At 39.3% G+C, this 26,037-nt stretch overlaps 1 protein-coding gene across 1 annotated transcript in view; it reads right to left on the reverse strand.

The window, feature by feature from the left end:
- The window catches only part of LOC117514004 (raftlin-like), a 365,659-nt gene that overhangs the window by 19,452 nt on the left and 320,170 nt on the right, over positions 1–26,037 (reverse strand). The window contains exon 8 of the mRNA XM_034174289.1: positions 1,897–2,000. Coding sequence (XP_034030180.1) covers positions 1,897–2,000 — 104 coding nt within the window. The remainder of the gene's footprint in view (positions 1–1,896; positions 2,001–26,037) is intronic.

A 26,037-nucleotide genomic window follows, 5' to 3' on the forward strand; every position in this document is an offset into this window, starting at 1 on the left:
TTACAAGACATTTCTAAAATAAACCCACATTATAATGCTTGAATTTCAGTAGAAACTAAAGGTTGCCAGTTTAGTGAAATTTGGGTGGCCCCATATCTTTAATGGCATGTCTGCTTCAATTTCAGACAACATACACAAAAACACAAACATGTTATAAATAGCCACAACACAAAGAATAGTTCACTCCACAACGGCACTGAAACAAACAAAAAGAGTTTTTGCCTTGAGGACTTTCATGGATATCCCGTTCTATGCATTGTTAATAAAATACTAAAACATGAAAATTTAGCAAGCATAAGAGTAAAGTCATCAATAAAGTGAAACTCCTCAGCTCTGCCAAGCAGGTATGTCCTATAAACCTCTTTTTTGTGTTGTTAGTACTTCTGCTGTGTTGTAAAGCACTCTTCATGTTGTGGCTATTTGTAACACGTCCATGGTTTTAAACTTTAACTGATGCTTGAAGCACTATTTAAAAGCACTTTATTTAAAAACACATTATTATCCAGCACTTGTAACTTTTTTAGCTGTTGAATGTGGTTGCAAGTCCTAAGTATTGTGATGGTTGTGTACAGTGTGTATGTTACTTTCTTCTTGTTCTTGTTTTTAAGTCCTTCAAGCTACTGTCATACCTTTTTAAAATTGCCCCTTGGGGATAAATAAAGTGATGTGAATTGAACTGAATTGATGGTTTTGAATTTGCATCAGACATTTTCCCAAATGAAACTGTTGCCTGCTGTGTTGGCTTTTGCTTGTTAGCTTCTTTTTAAAAAATCAATTTCAAGACATTTTTGGATGCAAATGCTGTTGATTGCATGCAGATGTCAGGTGTGCATATATTTTCTGCAATTTCTAGCATTGCCTTAATTTTGAAATGTTGTGGCCTCTCTCAGCCACTGTAGATTTCCAGTGGTTTCCCACATCTCTGTTCAGGTTCAGATTCAAGTTTCTTTATTGATACCTGTAGGTAGATTTGTGTTGCAGTAAGAGGGGGCATCATAGACACAAAGACCTGACTCAAACATGACAACAACCTAAAATAGTGCAAAATTTGCTACGAAGATTTATTTAACTGAATAATAGCGGCTGGAACAACACTGGTCCTGTAGTGTTTTGTTGTGTACTTTGGGACTGTAAACCTCCGACCAGAGGGAAGAAGTTGGAATTCCCTTTGTAGAGGGTGTGATTGGTCATTTATAATAGATTTGGTGATCCTCTGTAGCTGCTGGCATACAGAGACTCTGGGCCATGCCGTGGTTCCCCAATCAGCTTCCTGACCACTTCACAATCTGCATCAATTTGTTTCTCTCCTTCACCGACAAAGCACCATACCGTGACACCAAGGAATAAGACAGAAGTGATTCAATAAAAGATCGATAAAACAATGTCATGATGGTTTTGTCAGTGTTAAAAGATGACAGCTTTCTTAAGCAAAACAAACACTGATGCCATTTTCTACATACAGCTTCACAATTGGTCTCAAAATTAAGTTTACAATCTATCGTAGACCCAAGGTACTTATATGATTGCACACCTCTGTGTTTCTACTTCTGTCTCCTTCAGTATTTGATATCCACCTGTGTATGATTATTTAATACTGTGACTGTGTTGACAAATGAGAAATGTCTTTTTGTTATCTTTCGCGCTTTTCACCACCACACCACCCAACATAGGCACTGAGTGTGTGGGAGCCGAGACACCCACATACGAACCATACTGCAGAATCAGGCTCGTAAAGCCAGTGGTTTCACCCCCACAGGCATATTTTGTCCTTTTAAGACACACAGCATCATACAGATTGCTGCTAACATGGTCCAGAGGCCTTGACACAGGTTGCTGCAATATGTAAGAGCTGCCAACAGAGGTCATGAGAGTGCTCCTTTGAGTTGAAGAGTTTACCTGTTCGCCTTGATGACTGGCGTGGGTAACACACAGGTGAGTCTCCAGCCGTACGTGGCCAAAGACTGCAGCAGAGGAACATAGTCAGCCTTCACCTGCAAACCCTGTGGAGCAAACATGGCGTCCATTAGAACCAACAACCACCCCAAAACCTGCAAGTAATCTCTATAATTCTCTTTGTAAACACGCACAGGGAACAGCGCGCATCCATATACGAGATGCAATCAAGTTCTCCTCCGTATCACTCGGAATCTCAAACATCAGCTTTAAAAAAAACATTCACTCACACTAACGCTCAGACAAGGCGGCTTTCAGAAGATCGATGCGTGCTGTCGGAGACGTTGTTTTCAAAGCGGCACCCACAAAATGCAGAGACATAAATCAAGTACTCTAGTGGCTTCCCGGTTGCCAAGAGTCAACATGGTAACCGTCGCTGCTCATGACAGGAATTTGTCAGCGCAGTGTGTACTTAAGTAAATACATTGCTCATGTGTAACCTCTCACTTTGTAGTAAACGTTTTAACAGCACGTGTGCTCATAAAACACCATCGGATGACACCACGGTGACCTCGTCTCAACATTATTTCAAATAAAAAAATGGGAAAATGTCACAATTACTTGCATGCGTGTGTGTACACAAACATCTGCGTGACTACTTCAAAAAGACTGATGCTCTATCAGAAGACACATTAACACAGATGTGATCAAAGAGGAAATGTACGTGGTTTGCTGAGCTGTGCAGTGTGCACCTGCCCAGGCTGACACACCACAACACCGATCAGTCACCCTGCACGCAATGGCATTCGCACGCACACAGACAGGCGCCACTTATGAAGGCTTTTATAAAAATGCTCTTGGACTCAAGTTGAGAAGCTGGTGAACAATTAGTTTCGAAGAAGAAAAGAACTTTTTTTTCCTTTCAGATCATCATCTGTTTATTTAACAGATATTGAAGACAGTCAGTGGAGCAGCATTTTCTTTATTGAAAAGAAATGGAACAAAGCAAACTGCATAATTTTGGAGAGTTTCCACAAACAGCAGAAAAACTGAATAAATCACATGGTCACCTGCTGTATCAGCTTTCAGTGGACTGAAATGTGAAAATGTTCTCTCACCAGGCAAATTTCACCCGTTGCAAGCTGCCCTCCTTATGTTTTTGGACAAGTTGTATATTCTTGATTCTGCACCATCAAAAGCTGATAGACTCAACTGTGATTCTTCGCATTCTCTTGAATATTTTCAAAGACCAGTTACTGAAATAAAGAAAGGGGATGTTTAATTTCAGAACAAAGATCAAACACGTGCTGCTGTTGATCTTCAGTACAAAAATGTTGAACTGTTTCAAACAGTATCTTGCTGTAGTAGTGTTCAGAATAATAGTAGTGCTATGTGACTAAAAAGATTAATCCAGGTTTTGAGTATATTTCTTATTGTTACATAGGAAACAAGGTACCAGTAGATTCAGTAGATTCTCACAAATCCAACAAGACCAAGCATCCATGATATGCACACTCTTAAGGCTATGAAATTGGGCTATTAGTAAAAAAAAGTAGAAAAGGGGGTGTTCACAATAATAGTAGCATCTGCTGTTGATGCTACAAACTCAAAACTATTATGTTCAAACTGCTGCTTTGCTTTAGCAATCCTGTGAATCACTAAACTAGTATTTAGTTGTATAACCACAGTTTTCCATGATTTCTTCACATCTGCGAGGCATTAATTTTGTTGGTTTGGAACCAAGATTTTGCTTGTTTACTACTGTGCTTGGGGTCATTGTCTTGTTGAAATACCCATTTCAAGGGCATGTCCTCTTCAGCATAAGGCAACATGACCTCTTCAAGTATTTTGACATATCCAAACTGATCCATGATACCTGGTATGCGATATATAGGCCCAACACCATAGTAGGAGAAACATGCCCCTTCTAACTGTCACAGCATTAACAGGTAACTCCAGACTGTCTTTGATCATCCTGGAGCTGATCAATGGGTGAGCCTTTGCCATTCTGGTTATTCTTCTATCCATTTTGATGGTTGTTTTCCTTTTTCTGTCCATTTTAAAGCATTGGAGATCATTGTAGATGAACAGCCTATAATTGTTTTGCACCTGCGTATAAGTTTTCCCCTCTCCAATCAACTTTTTAACCAAACTACGCTGTTCTTCTGAGCAATGTCTTGAACGTCCCATTTCCTCAGGCTTTCAAAGAGAAAAGCATGTTCAACAGGTGCTGGCTTCATCCTTAAATAGGGGACACCTGATTCACACCTGTTTGTTCCACAAAATTGACAAACTCACTGACTGAATGCCACACTACTATTATTGTGAACACCCCCCTTTCTACTTTTTTTTTTACTAATAGCCCAATTTCCTTAATTGCCTTAAGAGTGTGCATATCATGAATGCTTGGTCTTGTTGGATTTGTGAGAATCTACTGAATCTACTGGTACCTTGTTCCCCATGTAACAATAAGAAATATACTCAAAACCTGGATTAATCTTTTTAGTCACATAGCACTACTATTATTCTGAACACTACTGTACCATCATAGAGAACTACTGGACAGTCTGTAAATATATAAAGTCTGCAATCATCATGCACATTCATCATAATTCTGCAAAATGGCTGTTTTCACAAATAAACTGTAACATATGCTTAATGGGCCACTGTGCCATTCTAATAATATAACACTGGTCAACATGATTTTTCTTGCATGGAGTTTTTCAACAGATTTTGGGTAATTTGGGGGTGCTGAATCCGAATGTGGTGTTAGATTTTGCCAGTCACATCACTTTTTTGAGATATGAAAACATATTTCGTGTCATCAAGCATTGAAGCAAAAGCTGCACCATAAACGATATGACGGTGGCTCTTGTTCACATTTTGCGAAACTCGTTTGAAAACTATGCTTTTGAAGCTGCTTTTGTGCATGATTAGTGCCATCAAATTTGTGAGTGAATGAGCAACTTTTGTGTAATCCATCAAAAGGGAACATGCAGACTGCAAAAAATGTGATGTGATAGAGGAAATCTGTGCTCAGATTCAGCACCCCAAAATTACCCTAAATCAGTTCTCAAAGACCATGCAAGAATTTTTTTTTTTTTTTCTGAGCAGTGGGTTAGTCATATAACTGGCCTCAGTTTGATTCCCTTTTGCTGTGACAGGCTGAGCAAACCAGGGGTGCATATGCCATGCTTAAGATACTCTTAACATGTTACCTTGATATCTAATGTTATCAATTGAATTCAGTTCTTGAGGCTGTAATTGCTGTCAAAAGTGTATCAACAAAGTATTGAGCAAAGTTTGTGAATACTTATGTTCATGTGATTTCTTAATTTATTATTTTTAATAAATTTGCAAAATTTCAAAAATACTTTTTTCATGTTGTTATTATGAGGTGTTGTGAGTAAAACTTTGAGGGAAAAATTAATTTACTCCATTTTGGAATAAGGCTATAACACAAAATGTGGAAAAAGTGAAGCAGTGTGAAAACTTTCTGGAAGTACTGTAATGCACCACAAAATATCTGCATTTTTCCAGGAATCTGAATACAGAAAACACAGAAGTCATGAAGAGGTTATCATAATTTGCCAGCCCTAGCTGGTAATGCCACTGCTAGTATTCAGCATTACTGTTTTAATGTGTTACAACTACAATCCGTCAGCAAATTGTAGTTGCATAGAGAGCCTGAAGAGACACAGCACTCGCATGTCTGCTCTGAGACTTAACACATAAATCTGACACACTGTACAAACTTTCATTTTTCTTCTTAAGATTTTTAATGACCGGGATGACAAAACATGTGCAAACAAACCCCAAACACCCATTTATCACGAATACGATGCCAAGAGCTAATTGTTAGTATACAAGTGATTGCTCCAAACATTATTTACACAGACATTACTTTCTGCGTTCCTGGAAATTTTTAGAATGGTTTGTTTTGGAACCACTCCCAGAAGCAGATTCTCTTTCACAGCCTGTCCGGAAACTAAATTGAGAAATATTTTTTCTGTAATGGCTTTGTGTTCTTTGGAGAAGGTGAGAGCTAATCACAGTCCCTGGAGTCTTCTGGCATCGTGCTCTCGCTGACTTATTATGCGCGACCACATGACTGCATCAGCACTCTGACAATGACAAAAAAAAAAAAAAAAAAAAAAAACAGAGTAATCACAGAGCCATTTTTGTCTCCGATGTTATCTGAATGACTGTGCAGCAGGACCACAGAAAATAAAGAGTTTAATTTATTATTATGCTTGTGTTCAAACTCAGTACAAGTGTGCATTTGCAGGTTTAATCTGAAGTTCAAAATCAAGATGCAGAGCATATGTGCTGATGCCACATGTTGCCACATCCATCACACCACAGGATTGTTCCAGGTCCTGGATGACAACCACCCAGGCTGATAACCAATCACTTTGCCAAAGTAACCATCTATCTGTTGCAGCCAGTTGACATGTGGGCATCCCCTTGGCGTCGCAGAGGGGACCTCAACACTGAAGCACCTATGTGTAAATGGACAGCATTTATATAGTGCTTTTCCATCTATATCACAAGCTCAATGTAATGCCTCACATTCATCCATTCACACACACTCACACACTGATGTCACTGTGCTGGGTTTGAACTAAGGATCCTCTGGTATCAACATCACCAAACACCTCTGTCTAACAACCTCACGGCTTCATAAGCTCTTCCCAGGTGTCTCTCAATCTCAAAGGCTGAGGACCCAGAGACATGAATGTCACTACCGAGATAAGCGCATGTCTCTACAAGTTTAACAGTTTCGCTGCATACAGATACACTTCTGATGGAAGTCATTGAAAGCCTGGATCTTCGTCTTGATGCAGGGCAATCTCAAACCCAGATACTCCGATTCCTCACTCAGCTTCTCAAGTGCTACAGTCAGAGTATCTATGGATTCCACAAAGATTACAGCATTGTCCTCAGAGTCAAGGTCAGTAAACCTCTCTTTGTTAGCAAAGGCACCCAAGCCACTAAAGTACCCAACACCTCATCCATGCCAGTATTGCGGTGTCAGAGCCAGAACACATCCCTGACAAATGCCAGTATTCACTGGGAAAAAGTCAGAGTTCAAAATGCACTCAACAAAAACAGGCATAATTCTACTGTGCACCACCTCTGATGGAACACAGCTGCATTCTTATACACTTTTAGGGTCAGTAGGCTGGCAGACTCAGTCCAGTAATGATGAAGCAAATGCCTTTAAAAAGGTCATACACATTCCTATATGCTCGCTTCACTGAGCATGTTGTCACAACAGAATGTTCATTATCTGATACATTATTCAGCTCCACAGAGATGCCTGTTTTATGCCTCTTCTGTACCCAGTTTGTCTTTAAAAGCATTTAAATATGTTGATTAAAGACACTTCTTTTCTTACACCATATTATTGTGGTATCAACTGAGGCACTGCTCTTCAAGGTGAAGCAGTTTAGGGGTTCAATGTCTTGTTGAAGGAAATCAAGAAATCTACTGACACTACAGCATTTGTCAACGACTGCTTACTAGCTAAATGGACTGCTTTGCTGTAGCACTTTTCCATCTGATGCTTAAAGCACTTTGTAATGATGCCTCATATTCTCCCATTCACACCGCTGTCAGCATGCTGCCATGCAAGGCACTGAGCTTTACACAAAGAGAAATTTGTGGATTAAGGACCTTGACCAAGGGACCTTAGTGATTTTCTTGTCTGAAAAATTTAATTGAAGAGAATGGAAGTTCCTTAGGTCACAAGCCCACCTCTCAAACCTCTAAACCAGTGGTTTTCAAACTGCGAGGCGTGCACTCCCTGGGGGTGCCAGAGTTCTTCAGAGGGTGTGCAAGGGATGGTTATCGAGAACTGGTTCTTTTCGGGGATCGTTAAGAAATGATTCGATCCACCGACATCAATAGCCTTTTTGCTTAACGATTCCCTTATCGGTCCTTCAGAGCCATCGTTGTTTTTGAGGGTGTTTTTTTTGGGTAAATGATAATTTCTCTGCATTGATTGACCCTGCATCAGGTCTGTAAACAATTGCTTCTGCAGCGGCTGCTCTTGAAGCTTTTCAGAAGCCTCAAGTCTGCTTCTTAACCCCTCTCAAAGCCATTTAAAAATGTCAATCGTGATTTGGGAGTCACTTTGGTGCAGATTAAAGTCACTAACTGGGACTCTTGTCTTGTTGCAGTCAAGAAACGAGAATCGTCCTCCGTTCCATTTGCACAGCCCCAAACGGTGCGCTGCTCTCTGCCAAGTCAAGTTAGAGTCCGGCCGGAATTAATAACTTCAAAGTGAATCACCATTTAAATCAAATGATACCTCTTTCCAAATGTTGTAACACAGACAACAAACTACAACAGACTAAAAAGTTTTTTCCCTCCCAAAATGAGACGTCCTGCGTTCTTTATGAATTACAGTGATGTTGACGTGCAGCACAGCTGAGTGTGCTCAGCAGTATGGAGTGACATTCATGTCATTAATGTCTGAAAGGAAATGCTTTTGAGAAAAAACACAGATTTTGTTTATTTTTATTTATGTCCAGAGATCAAGGATCCAGTCACCAATTTCATATTTATTTACTTTAAGACTTAATAAAATGTTATTGACATAGAAAACCTGCAAAGCCTACTTTTAGTACACAGAAAACTCACAGGAGGTATTGATAAGGGAATCGATAAGGAATCGGATCGATAAGTGGAATCGATAATGGCACTGATATCAATAAAATCTTATCAATACCAATCCCTGTTTGAATTAATATTATTTATGTTAAACTATGTTAGTTATGCCAAAGACATTTAAAAACACACAGAGATGTTTAAATTTTAACAAAAGATGTTTAAAATATGACAAAAGGTAAAAATAGAAGAATAGAAAGTTCTTTAAAAACACATGTTTAAAATGTATGAAAAGGGTGTAAAATGTGTGAAAGAACAGCAAGTTCTTTAAAAACATGTTTAAAATGTTTACAAAGGCTGTAAAATGTGTAAATGCACAGACAGTTCCTTAAAATGCACAAATATTTTAAGATGTGTTTAAGATATTTAAAAGAATAAAAAGAAACACACAAAGATGTTGAAATTGTGTGTATGTGTGTCCTGGGGTGGGGGTGCGCACAGCTATTCATTTGTTCTCTGAGGGGGGCTCACTCTCCCACACTTTGAAAACCCCTCCTCTAAACCAATGCCAAAAATCTAATGATCTAAAATACAGCTAAAATATTCAGTAGACTTTAAACCAAATTAGACCAAACATGGTTGAATGACTGGGTGCCAGCCAAGGACAAAGTCAGTTGATTTACACACACAAAGAAGGTCAAATCAAGGTTAAACCTCAGTGTCAAAATTTGCACAGCTAAATAGTTAAGTTTGATGATTCATAGCTCTTGTTTCGCTAAAGAACACCTGACCTTTTTTTTTTTTTACTGTAGTTAGCAGTGGGAGAAGCAGGAAGCGTTGTTAAAACATGCAGGGCAGGTGCCTTCCAAGATTGGAGCTGGTGAAAGCTACCCCAAATGGTTGCTGTCACTTACTAATATAATATAACAAAAATATAATCATATGAGTTTTTAACACAGCATTTCCCTGGGGTCAAGTTTAACAACAAACAGGAGCTCAGTGTAGCACATGTTCACACCACAGAGTGTGCTGTTACTTAATATAAGGACTTTTAAATTCAAAAATATGCAAGATGGACAAATAGACATTGGAAATACTACAACCAATATGTGACCAATATGTGACCATTTGATTTTGTGTCATCATGTCTTTATTTTAGGATTTTTCATATTTGTATTTCATATTTTTTTTTTTTTTGTAGTGTACGTTTACTTTTGGAGTTTCTTTTGTTTCACGCCTTGACTCTATAAATAGTTTGTCATTATAATAATAATAATAGATGTGAAATTTTTTGGTCTATAAGTTGCACCAGAGTATACAGCGCTGGATCTAGCAAACTAATAATACAACCCCAATTCCAATGAAGTTGGGATGTTGTGTAAAATGTAAATAAAAACAGAATACAATGATTTGCAAATCCTCTTCCTCTTAATTTTTCCTATGTACAATTTAATTTCTTGCCATCGTGCATGTGTGTGTTCTCTCTGGGTGCCGTGACTTACTCCCACAGCCTGGTGACATGGAGGTTTGGAAAATGCATGATATTGAAGTTGCCGCTAGACAGCGACTATGCACATTTGTGATGATGTCACAACTCTGTCCGGTTAGGGAGACGCAGTTTCGTTCAACAACAAGAAGTGTCACGAAACTTTGTGTGTTTTTGGAGTTGTGTGGAGGTACAAATAGCCTTTTGAATGCTTGAATAGTGATGTCAGTCACACAAAGAAATCAAATAATAGTGAAAACATGTTGATTGCGTCCAGAATGTTGGTATTTTGGTCGTTGAACTTTCCTAGCAATGAAGCCCCGGTCACACAGCACTAACGAGGGTACTGATGCCACAACGAAACAATAAATCTGCACGCTTGCATGCCATCTCTGGCTGGAGAGGCCGTGAGCAAAGCTGGACGCCGGCTGAATGATGTCTCTGAAAGTCAATGTAAGTCCAGATTTCTATTTTGTTTTGGCTTCAGTATAGTACATCGATATTCACACCACTGCAGCACTACTCATTCCTTGTGGGTTAACAACAACAACAACAAAATTACTTACCGATACGGCATGGAATTCGCCTCCAGTGGCCATTTCACTCCCTCGAAATCTGACAGGTGAGCTGGTGTTTCTAATGACGCCAAACACGTGAGTGAGAGGCTCACTAACCTGAAGTCTTGGTTTCAAGATGGCAGCGCAACTTGAAAACTGTCCATTGGTGTCTGACAACCTGCTCATGCCACCTCTCACTCAACGAGTGCTGGGAGAAACTTTGACTTCATCCTCAACAGGAAAAGTATAAACTGGGGCAGATACAGATCGCTTCAAAATCTGTTTAAAACACAGAGTTTATATCATTTTTGCCACACATGTGGGCTGCATGGTTGTAAAAAAAAAAAAAAAAGTCGGTTACAAATATTTGGAGGTATACAGACATCCACACAGACCTCCGTGTGAACCCCAGAACTGTTAAAATTAATATTTTATGGTGTCTCACTGCCTTTCTGCACATTTAAAGCAGAACAGCTCTGTATACTATGCATCCAGAAAGTATTCAGAGCACTTCACTTTTTCCACATTTTGTTATGTTACAGCCTTATTCCAAAATGGAGTAAATTCATTTTTTCCAGTCAAAATTCTTTTCACAACACCCCATAATGACAAGATTTTTTTTAATTTTTGCAAATTTATTAAAAATGAAAAACTCAGAAGTCACATGTACATATGTATTCACACCCTTTGCTCAGTACTTTGTTGATTCACCTTTGGCAGCAATTACAGCCTCAAGTCTTCTTGAATATGATGCCACAAGCTTGGTGCATCTATCTTTGGGAAGTTTTGCCCATTCCTCTTTGTAGCACCTCTCATGCTCCATCAGGTTGGATGGGGAGCGTCAGTGCACAGCCATTTTCAGATCTCTCCAGAGATGTTCAATTGGATTCAGGTCTGGGCTCTGACTGGGCCACTCAAGGACATTCATAGAGTTGTCCTGAAGCCAATCCTTTGATATCTTGGCTGTGTGCTTTGGGTCATTATCCTGCTGAAAGATGAACCATCACCAAAGACTGAGACTGACCGAAAAACATCCCCACAGCATGATGCTGCAACCACCATGCTTCTCTGTAGGGATGATGCCTGGTTTCTTCCAAACATGATGCCTGGCATTCACGCCAAAGAGTTCAATCTTTGTCTCATCAGACCAGAGAATTTTGTTTCTTATGGTCTGAGAGTCCTTCATCTGCCTTTTGGCAAACTCCAAGTGGGCTGCCATGTGCCTTTTTACTAAGGAGTGGCTTCCATCTGGCCACTCTACCACACTGGCCTGATTGGTGGATTGTTGCAGAGATGGTTGTCCTTCTGGAAGGTTCTTCTCTCTCCACAGAGGAATGGTGGAGCTCTGACAGAGTGACCATTGGGTTCTTGGTCACCTCCCTGACTAAGGCCCTTCTCCCCCAAATTAGATGGTCAGCCAGGTCTAGGAAGAGTCCTGGTGGATCCAAACGTCTTCAATTTATGAATAATGGAGTCTTTTTTTTATGGAAGTCCGAAGTCAGCGCACAGCATCACTGGAGTACACGTTACAGTGGAAAACCAAAATGTAAGTCCCTTTACTGTTGATTATAAATTAATAAAATATCAAATGACAAGGATCTATTTTAGCCATTATATAAAACAAATAATGAATGTTTTTACATTCATTCAATGGAACGAATATGTTATTCGGTATGTTCCAGCTTTCACCTCGTGAAATATTCGTACCATTGAACTCCTAAACATTCATTATTTGTATACCATCTCCTGACTTCCCTCAAGAAAACTGGCTGTGATTTAATCACTATATTCTGAATAAATTCCTCCAATCCAACTTTTTTGGAATACGTTGTCTGCCTAAAATGCAGGAATGGATGTATATCAACCAATTAAATGAATTTGACTGCACACAACATGAAATATCTTGGGTTCATACTGTCTGCAATGAAACAGAAGTATGTAAGAATCAAAAAATGTAAGAAATGTATAAATGTAAGAATGTTATTTTTATTTTATTCATTTATTTATTATTATTATTATTATTATTATTATTATTGCATTTTCCATATTCTTTGAACTTTTTCTAATTTGGGGTTGTATTGTACAGGTGGTTACTGTTGAGAGGTAAAGGTGGACCACAGGACCAGTTGTCGACCTAAGGTGATAATGTGGTGACACATGGCAAATATATCAATCTGGATCTCCAAAATTTCACTTCAAGTGGAAACACATCACATTGGTGAGGCTGAGGTCACTTTTGTTGATTTTAATGGGTTTTACCTGCCATTTGAACAGTTTGAAAAATGTAGCCTAAAACAATAAATACTGTTCAAAGTACATGCACACTTAACACTGACTTGTTTAACCTATTTTTAATTCAAGACAACACTTGGGAGCTAAACACACAATGAAATCATTTCTGTACACACAATGAGAAAGGTCATGCAGTTATTCATCATGTGTTAATCATGTTTGTAGGAAGAGTTTTTTTTAACTAACTTTTTGAAGCATTACATTGAGAGCTCTCAGGGAGATAATACATTATCACTAATTGTAAAGTGGGAATATTAAGTCATTTATGACACTTCAGCTAGACCCCAATAACCAAATTATTGATTACTGATTATTGGTTATTGATTTGCCATGAATAGCCATATGTGTTTGCACATTTTACTTTGCCCTACTGTTGCACAATTCTGTTGTCACTGCTGCTGTCACACTGTAAATATCCCCAAGCCTGACTAATTAAATGGTAAATGGTAAGTGGAATGTATTTATATAGTGCTTTTCCATCCTTACAATAACCCTAACCCAATTTTAGGGAGACAACACATTCCAAACAAGTTGGATTGGAGGAATTTATTCAGAACATAGTGATTAAATCACAGCCAGTTTTCTTGAGGTAAGTCAGGAAATGGATACTTCTATTTCATTGCAGAGAGTATGAAATAGAAGTTTCCATCTTTACAATAATGCCTCACATTTACCCTGATGTGAGGGTGCTGCCATACAAGGCGCTCACTACACACTGGAAGCAACTTGGGGATTAAGGACCTTGCCCAAGGGCCCTTAGTGATTTTCCAGTCAGGCTGGGATATGACATACTTTGATTTCAATCATATTTGGTATTCATTCACATTTGAACAATCAAATGTGTGAATACTTTTTACTTTTGAGTATATAATTTAAGTTGTAATAGGGAATATGGCTTTCCGTGCGGTCGTTACGGAATTTAAATACTATCATGCAACAGGAGTCGGTGTGGGGGCCAAGCAGCTAGTGTGCTTGTTTCCAGGTTCCAGGTTCAAGACCACAACTGCCCATTCTTGATGTAATGAGGAGTTGTGTCAGGAAAGGCATCTGGTGTAAAGAATTACAGTAGTGTTCAGAATAATAGTAGTGCTATGTGGCTAAAAAAATTAATCCAGGTTTTGAGTATATTTCTTATTGTTACATGGGAAACAAGGTACCAGTAGATTCTCACAAATCCAACAAGACCAAGCATTCATGATATGCACACTCTTAAGTCTATGAAATTGGGCTATTAGTAAAAAAAAGTAGAAAAGGGGGTGTTCACAATAATAGTAGTGTGGCATTCAGTCAGTGAGTTCATCAATTTTGTGGAACAAACAGGTGTGAATCAGGTGTCCCCTATGTAAGGATGAAGCCAGCACCTGTTGAACATGCTTTCTCTTTGAAAGCCTGAGGAAAATGGGACATCCAAGACATTGTTCAGAAGAACAGTGTAGTTTGATTAAAAAGTTGATTGGAGAGGGGAAAACTTATACGCAGGTGCAAAAAATTATAGGCTGTTCATCTACAATGATCTCCAGTGCTTTAAAATGGACAAAAACCAGAGACACGTGGAAGAAAACAGAAAACAACCATCAAAATGGATAGAAGAATAACCAGAATGGCAAAGGCTCACCCATTGATCAGCTCCAGGATGATCAAAGACAGTCTGGCGTTATCTGTAAGTGCTGTGACAGTTAGAAGACGCCTGTGTGAAGCTAATTTATTTGCAAGAATCCCCCGCAAAGTCCCTCTGTTAAATAAAAGACATGTGCAGAAGAGGTTACAATTTGCCAAAGAACACATCAACTGGCCTAAAGAGAAATGGAGGAATATTTTGTGGACTGATGAGAGTAAAATTGTTCTTTTTGGGTCCAAGGGCCGCAGACAGTTTGTGAGACGACCCCCAAACTCTGAATTCAAGCCACAGTTCACAGTGAAGACAGTGAAGCATGGTGGTGCAAGCATCATGATATGGGCATGCTTCTCCTACTATGGTGTTGGGCCTATATATCGCATACCAGGTATCATGGATCAGTTTGGATATGTCAAAATACTTGAAGAGGTCATGTTGCCTTATGCTGAAGAGGGCATGCCCTTGAAATGGGTGTTTCAACAAGACAATGACCCCAAGCACACTAGTAAACAAGCAAAATCTTGGTTCCAAACCAGCAAAATGAATGTCTCGCAGATGTGAAGAAATTATGGAAAACTGTGGCTATACAACTAAGTACTAGTTTAGTGATTCACAGGATTGCTAAAAAAGCAGTTTGAACATAATAGTTTTGAGTTTGTAGCATCAACAACAGATGCTACTATTATTGTGAACACCCCCTTTTCTACTTTTTTTTTTACTAATAGCCCAATTTCATAGCCTTGAGTGTGCATATCATGAATGCTTGGTCTTGTTGGATTTGTGAGAATCTACTGGTACCTTGTTTCCCATTTAACAATAAGAAATATACTCAAAACCTGGATTGATCTTTTTAGTCACATAGCACTACTATTATTCTGAACACTACTGTAAGTCCTACAGAGGCCTGTTGGTGCCAGTGTTTGTCTTGAGATTTTGTAGTGTCAAGTGGATGAGAGTCTACAAGTCACCCTGGACAGGACGCCATTCTGATTCAGGTTACTTCCTCAACTGTGGCTGGTACCTATTAACAGCTAGGTGGACTGAGACAATGTCGATTATCTTGTCCAAGAACACAGACATGCAACATGAGTGGGATTTGAACCCAGGTCTCCATATTGGAAGGCCAGCTCCTTATCTACTCAGATACCAAAACCTGAGCCAATTCAACATGTGTCTCTGATCTGCTGTGGTGATATGAGTGAAAAAAGGGAGAAGCAGAGGGGACTAGCTTAATTTAATGCACCCTGCATTCAGTTGGTTGGTTGTCTAAGTGTCTTCTCCGCAGCCTGCAAATCTGTAATTGCTTCAGCCAATGTCCCTGTTGGTTTTAAACTGTGTATCACTAGTAAAGATGAGGTCAAATAAGCTGACTATTCCAAATAAATGAAGAATTATGAAATATTGATGTATTACATTTTATTTTTGTTGCCATGTGCCCTGAGAAATTAAGTCATAAACATAGCAAATTTAGCCTGATTTCACATGCTGCTGATAAAATCTCGGAAACATGAAGCTCTGAGGAATGTGGACAATGATGACCTTATATGTAGACAGGTGTGTGCCTTTCCAAATCATGTCCAACCAATTGAATTTACCCCAAGTAGACTTCAATTAAGCTGTAAAAAACTTCTCAAGGATGATCTGTGGAAACAGGATGCACTTGAGCTCAATTTTGAGCTTCATCGTAAAGGCTGTGAATACTTCTGAACATGTGATTTCTTAGTTTTTTTATTTATAATATTATTTATTATTATTATTATTATTTATAATAAATTTGCAAAAATCCCCAAAAATGGGGTACTGTGTGTAGAATTCTGAGTAAGAAAACTGAGTTTCATTCCATTTTGGAATAAGGGTGTAACATAACAAAATGTGGAAAAAGTAAAGTGCTGTGAATATTTTCTGGATGCACTGTATGCCCTTTACGTTTCTCGGCTACTTTTGCCTCACCTCCAACTACTCAAAAACAATTTGAAAACCCTTCGGCGTTTTTCACTAATATCAAAATGTGTTTATTTATGTGTCGTGTACTTTTGGGGTGTGCATTAATGTACAACTTTTTAAGTGGGAGATACAGCAACAACAACATGGACAGCACGGTTTCTCTTTCTCTGTCGAAACACAAATGAGGAAAAGTATGGGTTCAAGCATGAACTTTGAGATGATTGGATCACAAACATTATGAAGGACTGATGGTTCAATGGGAAAAGTACGATTTCCAAGCTCCAAACTTGGAATTTGGAAGGCTTGGAATCCTGTGTTTCCCTGGGGAAAAGGGGAGTTTCTCACATTGACAGCTTGAGTATTGTGTAAGTTTTATATTATCTAAACTCTGCATTTCAGTCTTTTTTATTCTTTGGCAGTGAGTTGATATCCACTCAACTTTCATGATATAAATGTTGACTTTTAAAAAATCGGAAGTTGTGCCAGTCGTGCCATCCCAAGTGCATGTTTCAATACATTCCTGAAACCTTCGCATCATCATCATCATCAGGATGTTGGCCCATGTGACCACTCATGTCTCACTTGCAGGAAAAGTGTAAATAATTGCTTCTACAGGTCACCTCTTCTGTGCCCTCAGTCAGAACAGATACAGGCCATCACAGCTACAAGATACACTGCACCGCTTATCAGCTGTCTGTGCAGCATGGACAAAAAGACAGTAACTGTGCATATTGCAAATTTTGTGCAAAACATGATCATAAAAGAAATCTAGATCCTGTACATGCTCTTTGGAGCGATCACTCCGCTCAACCCAGAGGAAGACTTTCTGCACCAGGTGGGTTTGTGCGACCCTGATTTCAAGCAGAAGATAGAAACAAATGTCATCTGCACCAAGCCTGAGGTGTCCTTTCCTTGTCTTAAAATGTAGTTCTTCAACGATTCCTCACTGCCATCCTGATACTGTGATTTGGGGCCTTAATATCATTTTTGACTTAATTTGGTTTCTGGAGATTGTGAAGTGTTCCTCTTCAAAGCCGGGAATGCAAGCGAATTCTGGGAATGAGTGACAACGTCTGCACTATTAAGCTCCTTTCAGCTGCTTTGAGTATTTTTGGGCTGCACCTTTTTATAAAACTGAAATGTCTTATCGGGCGTCACTCTGCAGGAGGAGAGAGGAGGCTTCTCTCTGCCAATTAGCTATTGGGGTACGAATTGTAAAGATCAAGCAGTGAGTGAGGCTGCATCATCATCAAACTGTCTTATCTGAAATGGTTGATAAAACATTTTACCTACTTACAGTAGAGTCATGCTATAATATTAAACAGACTTCCAAAAAAAAAAAGTCAGTAATTTTTGGAGTTACAGTATTCACACAGTGAAAGAGTTTTCTTACAGCAGACCTGCAGAAAATAGAAAAGTCACCAAAAAAAAAAGAAGGTATAAACATCTTATTGTTGAATCTTGCTTTCTAAATATCTAAATTTAGTGAGAAGTAGAATAGTTCTTTCACTGTTAAGTCACTTTGCAAACTCATAAAACAGCAATTATTTTTATGCTCTTGCCACATTAATAATACCCAGAAACAATGCTTTTCTTGTGGTAACTAGGGAGTTGTATAGTTTACAATCTGTCATGTTTTTGGCTCTTACCATTTTTCTAAGGTGCTTTAACATAAATGTCTGCATGGTACAAACACACAGCTACCCGCTGCTCGAAAAAAAAAAATCATTATTTTTGGTTTAAAGTTTGATTCTACACACACCATTTCATACAGCAGCTCAAGTTCTGCACCAATTAGAATAACAAATGTTCACTGGTACACACTTGCAGCTTGCTGAAAACAGTTCTAAGTAGGGCTGTAGGTTCAAGTTATTATAAGAATCATGCAAGTGTAATGCAATACAAACTGCATGTATGTAAATCAAAACAGTAAAACCAGTGTAACATTTGGGCTGTAAGAAAAACTGAATTTTCATCGCCATTGCGATATGAGCATGTGCAATGAACACATTGTGAAAGACTACCTAAAACATGAATAAGAAAAATCATTTTATTTGCATGCTCTGTGATGCAAAGTCTTTTGAGAGGTCAGATTTGACCTGAAATTGCCCTGAATGTTTTAGAAAAGGTCGCAGGTAGGAGTTTAACATTTTTGTATTTTTGGTCAAACTGCGATATGTCTGAGAAAAACAGAGTGAAGCCCACAGAAAGATCAAGCATCTGGTTGCCTAAATGTCCTTAGTGACCAAAATGTAGTGGATTACAAGGCGATTTTGTTGAGCAAATCCAAAGAAGAACTCCAGAATCGAAAAAAAAATGACTCATGATGGTGGGTAAGTAAGATGAGTGAATTCTCATTCAGAAACACTGATAACATAATTATCAACAATGATCAATAATTAAAACTGAACTTGTAAAATATGTGCTTCTCACAAAAAGTTTATATTTATGTTTTCAAATAGTTTATATTAATCTGCAACGTAGATAGACCGCTAGTATATGGCCATTTTTAGACCTGGAAAGTACTTCTACTGACGTGCTTGGCCACAAAACTTAAAGGACTTAAAGTGCTTAAAGGACCTTTTGTCTAAATATTTGTTCATATGTCACAAAGTTACATCATCATTGTGGTATTGAACAGTGGTGTTAGACATCACAGGGTTTCCTCATATCGTGCAAACCCACTTTTACTTCCATTACTCCTACAATATTTACCTTTCTCATGGCCAGCATAAACAATTAAATAAATTAATCACAAAACAAGCTCAAATCAATTGCACTGGTATGTCAACATTGGTGGGTTTTGATTTTTGTGATTATTTCCTTGTATTAATTCATGTCTTAATAGAATTTCATTTACAATAATCTGCTTGTATAAGTACACATCACACGGTGCTAAGGGCCCTGTCCCACTGGCGTTTAGGAGGATTTGCGGATGGAATGTGCACAAAAGTGGCCCACATCCGGCAAACAACTGCAATAACTATGTAACATTCCTGTATGAGTCGGCCGCCATCCGAACACGTCCGTGATCATCCGCAGAGACACGCATGTCCGCAGCCAGGTTTTTGAGCGGCTCAAAAATCCTGCTGCGGATGAGATCCGCATCACTGCCTGAACACATACTGAAGACATACGCAGGACATACACAACCAACGCGCCACATATCCCCTGTCATCTGCTGATATCCGCAACCGACGGGTTGGCGCGGCTTGGTGGCGGACCGGGACAGCATGCAAAACAGATATGACGTGTGCTCAGCACGGCCACATCACGGTCGCAAATGGTATGTTGCGCATGCAGACAGAGTGGGCACGGATGAAGCGAGTGCATCACGGCCACTGTGCCCTTCATGGGTCGCCTTCGCTTCTGTTCCGTGTTATAGCCACTTTTCTTCCTCATGTATTCGCTGATCCACCCCGGGACATTTGTCATTTCCGCCCACCTCAGAAAATGCATACCGCACAACAACAGCATGTTATTTGCATTATTATCACTTACTGAGATACACAACACGTAATGCGTACATAAAAAGTTGGTTCACTTTAACTTTTGTCATGTTGGCTGGCGCGCGCTGCTCTCCAAATTTGGCAGTGCGTCCTCATCAAGCTGGCTGCTTTAGCTGCTGTTCATTGTCATACTATCCATGAGAAAATCATCTGGAATATCCATATTGGGACCAAAACACACTTCTCGCCTTTTTATCTTTTCCTCTGCGGACAGTTTTTTTTCCCCTCTACGGACAGTTCTTGGGCTGTGCTATGACATCATATGTTTACGCACAGCCAGCGGGTATAGCCAGGTACCGTTTTGCTTCCATTTTGTATGAGATGAACTCAAAGATCTAAAACTTTTTCCACATACACAATATCACCATTTCCCTCAAATATTGTTCACAAACCAGTCTAAATCTGTGATAGTGAGCACTTCTCCTTTGCTGAGATAATCCATCCCACCTCACAGGTGTGCCATATCAAGATGCTGATCAGACACCATGATTAGTGCACAGGTGTGCCTTAGACTGCCCACAATAAAAGGCCACTCTGAAAGGTGCAGTTTTGTTTTATTGGGAGGATACCAGTCAGTATCTGGTGTGACCACCATTTGCCTCATGGAGTGCAACACATCTCCTTCGCATCATCCGTGAAGAGAACACCTCTCCAACGTGCCAAACGCCAGCGAATGTGAGCATTTGCCCACTCAAGTCGGTTACGACGACGAACTGGAGTCAGGTCGAGACCCCGATGAGGACGACGAGCATGCAGATGAGCTTCCCTGAGACGGTTTCTGACAGTTTGTGCAGAAATTCTTTGGTTATGCAAACCGATTGTTCCAGCAGCTGTCCGAGTGGCTGGTCTCAGACGATCTTGGAGGTGAACATGCTGGATGTGGAGGTCCTGGGCTGGTGTGGTTACACGTGGTCTGCGGTTGTGAGGCTGGTTGGATGTACTGCCAAATTCTCTGAAACGCCTTTGGAGACGGCTTATGGTAGAGAAATGAACATTCAATACACGAGCAACAGCTCTGGTTGACATTCCTGCTGTCAGCATGCCAATTGCACGCTCCCTCAAATCTTGCGACATCTGTGGCATTGTGCTGTGTGATAAAACTGCACCTTTCAGGGTGGCCTTTTATTGTGGGCAGTCTAAGGCACACCTGTGCACTAATCATGGTGTCTGATCAGCATCTTGATATGGCACACCTGTGAGGTGGGATGGATTATCTCAGCAAAGGAGAAGTGCTCACTATCACAGATTTAGACTGGTTTGTGAACAATATTTGAGGGAAATGGTGATATTGTGTATGTGGAAAAAGTTTTAGATCTTTGAGTTCATCTCATACAAAATGGAAGCAAAACCAAAAGTGTTGCGTTTATATTTTTGTTGAGTGTACAATACCTAGCCTAGCAATGCCTCGGTAAAGTGATAATAATAACCAATAACCAAACAAGCAGTTTTGGCCTTAGAGGCAGTTGGACCCTGCAATAAGGCTTCACAGTATAGGCTAGTCTGTCTGCATTTTATGTTATGGTCACTTTGCATGTTAAAATATGCCAATATGGTCTAAAATAGCAGGTTAATAGGTTCAGAAAGTGTTACAATCAGGGTATCCACTATTTCTGCAGTGGTAACAGCATCACTGATGAAATCAAGCTCCATAAACCTCTTTTCCTACCAACAAAAAATGACACAAATAGACAACCTGTTAAATAGAAAATCTAATAAATATCAAATAACAGACAGTCAAATAGAAATAATGTAAGTGTCTCGGGCATTCTTTTGAATATTTTCTCCTTTCAACAAGAATAGCCTGTTTAAAATTTGATAAAAATCTACGTAAAAGTTAGATCTGTATTGCACAAAATGGACTTGTGAAAAATTCACCCAGCAGTGAGTCTGCTGGGTGAATAATGGTGATATAAGCCAGTTTAAGAAGGTCAGAAACCTCCTCCAAATACTGGCCTCTATACATCTCAGTGCTGCAGGCAGTATCTGCACAACCTTTAATAAAACACACGTGTACTTATGTGATGTCCATGCTGCGAATGCACTCTGTCCCTACTGCTAAATAAATGCTGGTGCAACCACTCAAGGCAAACAAACATATAAAGACAACACAGGCTGAGGCCTGAAGGGAAAAACATTTTGTTTTGCTCCTTTGAAGTTCGAACACAGAAGACAAAGCTTTCACTGCGTTGGTTTCAAGGCGGCTCCAGTATTGATTTTCCCACAGGACACCGGAGATGTGAAGCTGGTCTTAATAGGGCTTCAGAAGCACAGACCCTTGATGAGTTATTCATTTTGAATGCTCCATATGGTTCCTTTTCAGGTCATTTAAAAGATGATTTCACAACAAAAGGAAAAGCTCCATTTTTAAAGCGGTCTTATTATACAGCCAGAGATGTCTGTGTGATCAATTAACTGTTACTGGGTGGCTGGATGATTTGTTTCAGTCAAAGAGCTAAATGGTGGCGTAGTTTTTTGAACCAATGATGTCTTATCACATGCATATTAAAGAGTTGGTTAAAACAACTCATTTTCATTCACACAGAATACACTGACTCATACATTTGTTTGCTCTGCAACTGATTATTGTAATGTTTTATTTTTGGGTTTGAACAGAAGAGGAAAAAATCCCTGCAGACGATTCAGGATTCAGCTGCATAAATTTTGAATGGAATTCTGAAATGTAATATCTGTGCTGGCTTCTCTTCATTGCTACCTGCACATTTGATGGCTATTCCTGAGCTATAACATAAAAAAGTGAAGAGCTGTGAATAGTTTCTGGCCCAAGCAGTGGGTCGCCCCTTTGAGTCTGGTCTGCTTGAGGTTTCTTCCTCAAATCATCAGAGGGAGTTTTTCCTTACCACTGTCACCTGTGTGCTTGAGGGGTTAGTAAGGTTAGACCTTACTTGTGTGAAGCGCCTTGAGGCAACTTTGTTGTGATTTGGCGCTATATAAATGAAATAAACTGAAATGGAATAAACTGAACTGAAGCACTGTATGCAACTATAAAAGAATAACTGAAGGCCACGAGGCCCTTTGGTGCCAGCACATACTGTATTCTCAGATTCCTTGGTGAAAAGCACATTAGTGTCTGTCTAGGCCACCAGTCCACTGCAGGTTACTTCAAAGGCCAGCATCCATTTAGAGCTGGGTACAATGGCACAATGAAGATGAAGTGTCTTATTCAAGTACACAGTCATGTTGCCTGACCAGGAATCAAACCCGGATGGCATACTGTATTAGTAGGCCAACTCCTTATCCCATTACTCTGTGAAATAGTCTGCTCCGTAAAAGGCTGTTGGGAAAAAAAAATATATATATATATATATATTTTGCATAATATATCTTCTTTAAATCGATTTAAAGCACTTGCATGAAATCTGCATTGCCTTATTATTCTTGGAATTTGAAAGCTTATATAAATGTCTGGGTGAGTGGTTCAGTGCTGATGGCATTTTTATGCAGACTAAAAGCTCCAATCTGCAGTACTTGCTCTGTATATGCTTTTAATTTCTTTCCTTGGCTTATGTTTAATGCAGTTTTATTTCCTCCAGGCTGTATTCTGAAACCGTTACCACAGCATCATGAGAATTTCACCGTTGCATGTTTTGACGTGTGTATATTTTTAACCATTGTCTTTTATTAATTTGCGTCACATCTCTGTTGTGTTTTGTCACAGTACAGCCGACCAACACTAAAGATGATCGGTAATGCCACAAATGCATACATACTGTGACTCATCGCCACTGCTTGAAAGAAACTCCGGTCGAGCTGAGCCCATTGTAAGCTTGTCAGGTTTCACTTGCCAATCTTGAATAGTCATAACTTTTTACAAATAGCACACAGAGAAAATGGCTCCTTTTCAGCAGTGATGAACACAGACTGACCCTGAGAAGACACACCCACACTTGACAACTATAAATGATTGCACTCAATGAATCAGCTCCTTTTGGGTCTTTTATCAGTCATACACCCAGCCACCTGTCAGACTAAGCCGAAATTAAAGATAGAAGAGATGCTGATGTAAAAGGAAAAACAAAACAAAAACACCCACAATCAATGTATGATCTGCTTTATACTTCATTATAGTTTTCTTCTCAGTCTCTCTCAGTGCACGTTGAGACACCATGGAGCCTTGGCCTCCAGAAGCCAAACAGTCATCCAAACCCAACTGGTGGTAAATATCTCTCTAACTATACTTACAGCTCTTTCATTGTCTATGTCTATCTGGTAAAGGCTCTTTTGTTGTCCAGTATCTGCTCTCACAGTTTTGCAACTGCAATTCCTATTTGCCAGTGGTGGACACAGTTCCGCTAACTGCTAATTATTGAAGCTAACTTTTTTGTTAGTGGATTAGCTTTTCAGCTAACTTCAAAAACCATCAGCAGACCAATTAGCTTCTAACCCCTAACATTTTTTACATAGTTAGTAATGGTGAAAAACATTTATAAACCCTGTTGGCTCCTGTCTGCTGTGTATTTTGCAGCAGTGACGCAGCTAACAGGAGCTGAGTTCAACTCTACCCCAGCAGAAGGGGCCTAGTAGGGTTGCCAACTCTCTGAAAAATAAATAAGGGACACCTCACCGCCAGGGCCGACCGGCCGACTGACCATTGCCTTCACCCTTCCCAGCGTCTGTGTGAAATGATTTTTAACCATTTGACTGTTGACTTGACCCTGAATTTAGGTAGATGCATACATGCATTTGTTCTGATATGAACACGTGGAAAACAAATTATTATTTAGCAATTTATTTTTAGTGCAAAATAAATTTTCACTCAATTTCAATATGAGCATTCTGTCTTCTTTAAAAATAAATCTCTGTAGTGCTATTGCTTAACTTAAAATTGTATAAATTAACAAAAAAAAAAAAACCCAATAGAAAATTTGCATCATCCAAAACAATGTAACAGTGCACATTTACACATTTAGTGTAATAAAAAGTGCAAAAAATAAAGTCTGAAAAGTAAACAATACTGTTGTCGTGCACCTTTTCCACCCAGCCATTTTCCTTTTCTCATTCTCCCCTGTATTTTTGCATTCTTTTTGTGTTTTTTTTTTTAGGAGTAGTAGTAAAGACGTTACAGACATTGCTGTCCGTAGGCATATCTGCAGTGCCAGTGTCGGTGTCTGTATCGATATCAGCCATGCTGCTTTGTTATTACAGAGATTAGAGCATGCCATAGGTATTAAAGGCACTGTGCTGCGGTGGTTTGAATCATATTTATCTAATAGATTACAATTTGTTCATGTAAATGGGGAATCTTCTTCACAGACTAAGGTTAATTATGGAGTTCCACAAGGTTCTGTGCTAGGACCAATTTTATTCACTTTATACATGCTTCCCTTAGGCAGTATTATTAGACGGCATTGCTTAAATTTTCATTGTTACGCAGATGATACCCAGTTTTATCTATCCATGAAGCCAGAGGACACACACCAATTAGCTAAACTGCAGGATTGTCTTACAGACATGAAGACATGGATGACCTCTAATTTCCTGTTTTTAAACTCAGATAAAACTGAAGTTATTGTACTTGGCCCCACAAATCTTAGAAACATGGTGTCTAACCAGATCCTTACTCTGGATGGCATTACCCTGACCTCTAGTAATACTGTGAGAAATCTTGGAGTCATTTTTGATCAGGATATGTCATTCAATGCGCATATTAAACAAATATGTAGGACTGCTTTTTTGCATTTACGCAATATCTCTAAAATTAGAAAGGTCTTGTCTCAGAGTGATGCTGAAAAACTAATTCATGCATTTATTTCCTCTAGGCTGGACTATTGTAATTCATTATTATCAGGTTGTCCTAAAAGTTTCCTGAAAAGCCTTCAGTTAATTCAAAATGCTGCAGCTAGAGCACTAACAGGGACTAGAAGGAGAGAGCATATCTCACCCATATTTGTTGGGAAAGTGTAGGTACACGGACCCACAACAGGGGGCGCAAATGAACGGACAATGGAGTAGGTCAAATAACAACACTTTACTGTTGTGAATGTGCACAACAAATACAACAGATTACAACAATAGACAAGAGTCAATTCACAAAGGTGTCGTGTGGGCAGGCTCGAAGATAGGAGACGCCTGTCCAAAGCAGAACCGGAACCACACGATTTCCTCCGC

This window comes from Thalassophryne amazonica, chromosome 7 (assembly GCF_902500255.1).
Source record: "Thalassophryne amazonica chromosome 7, fThaAma1.1, whole genome shotgun sequence".
Classification (NCBI taxonomy): domain Eukaryota; kingdom Metazoa; phylum Chordata; class Actinopteri; order Batrachoidiformes; family Batrachoididae; genus Thalassophryne; species Thalassophryne amazonica.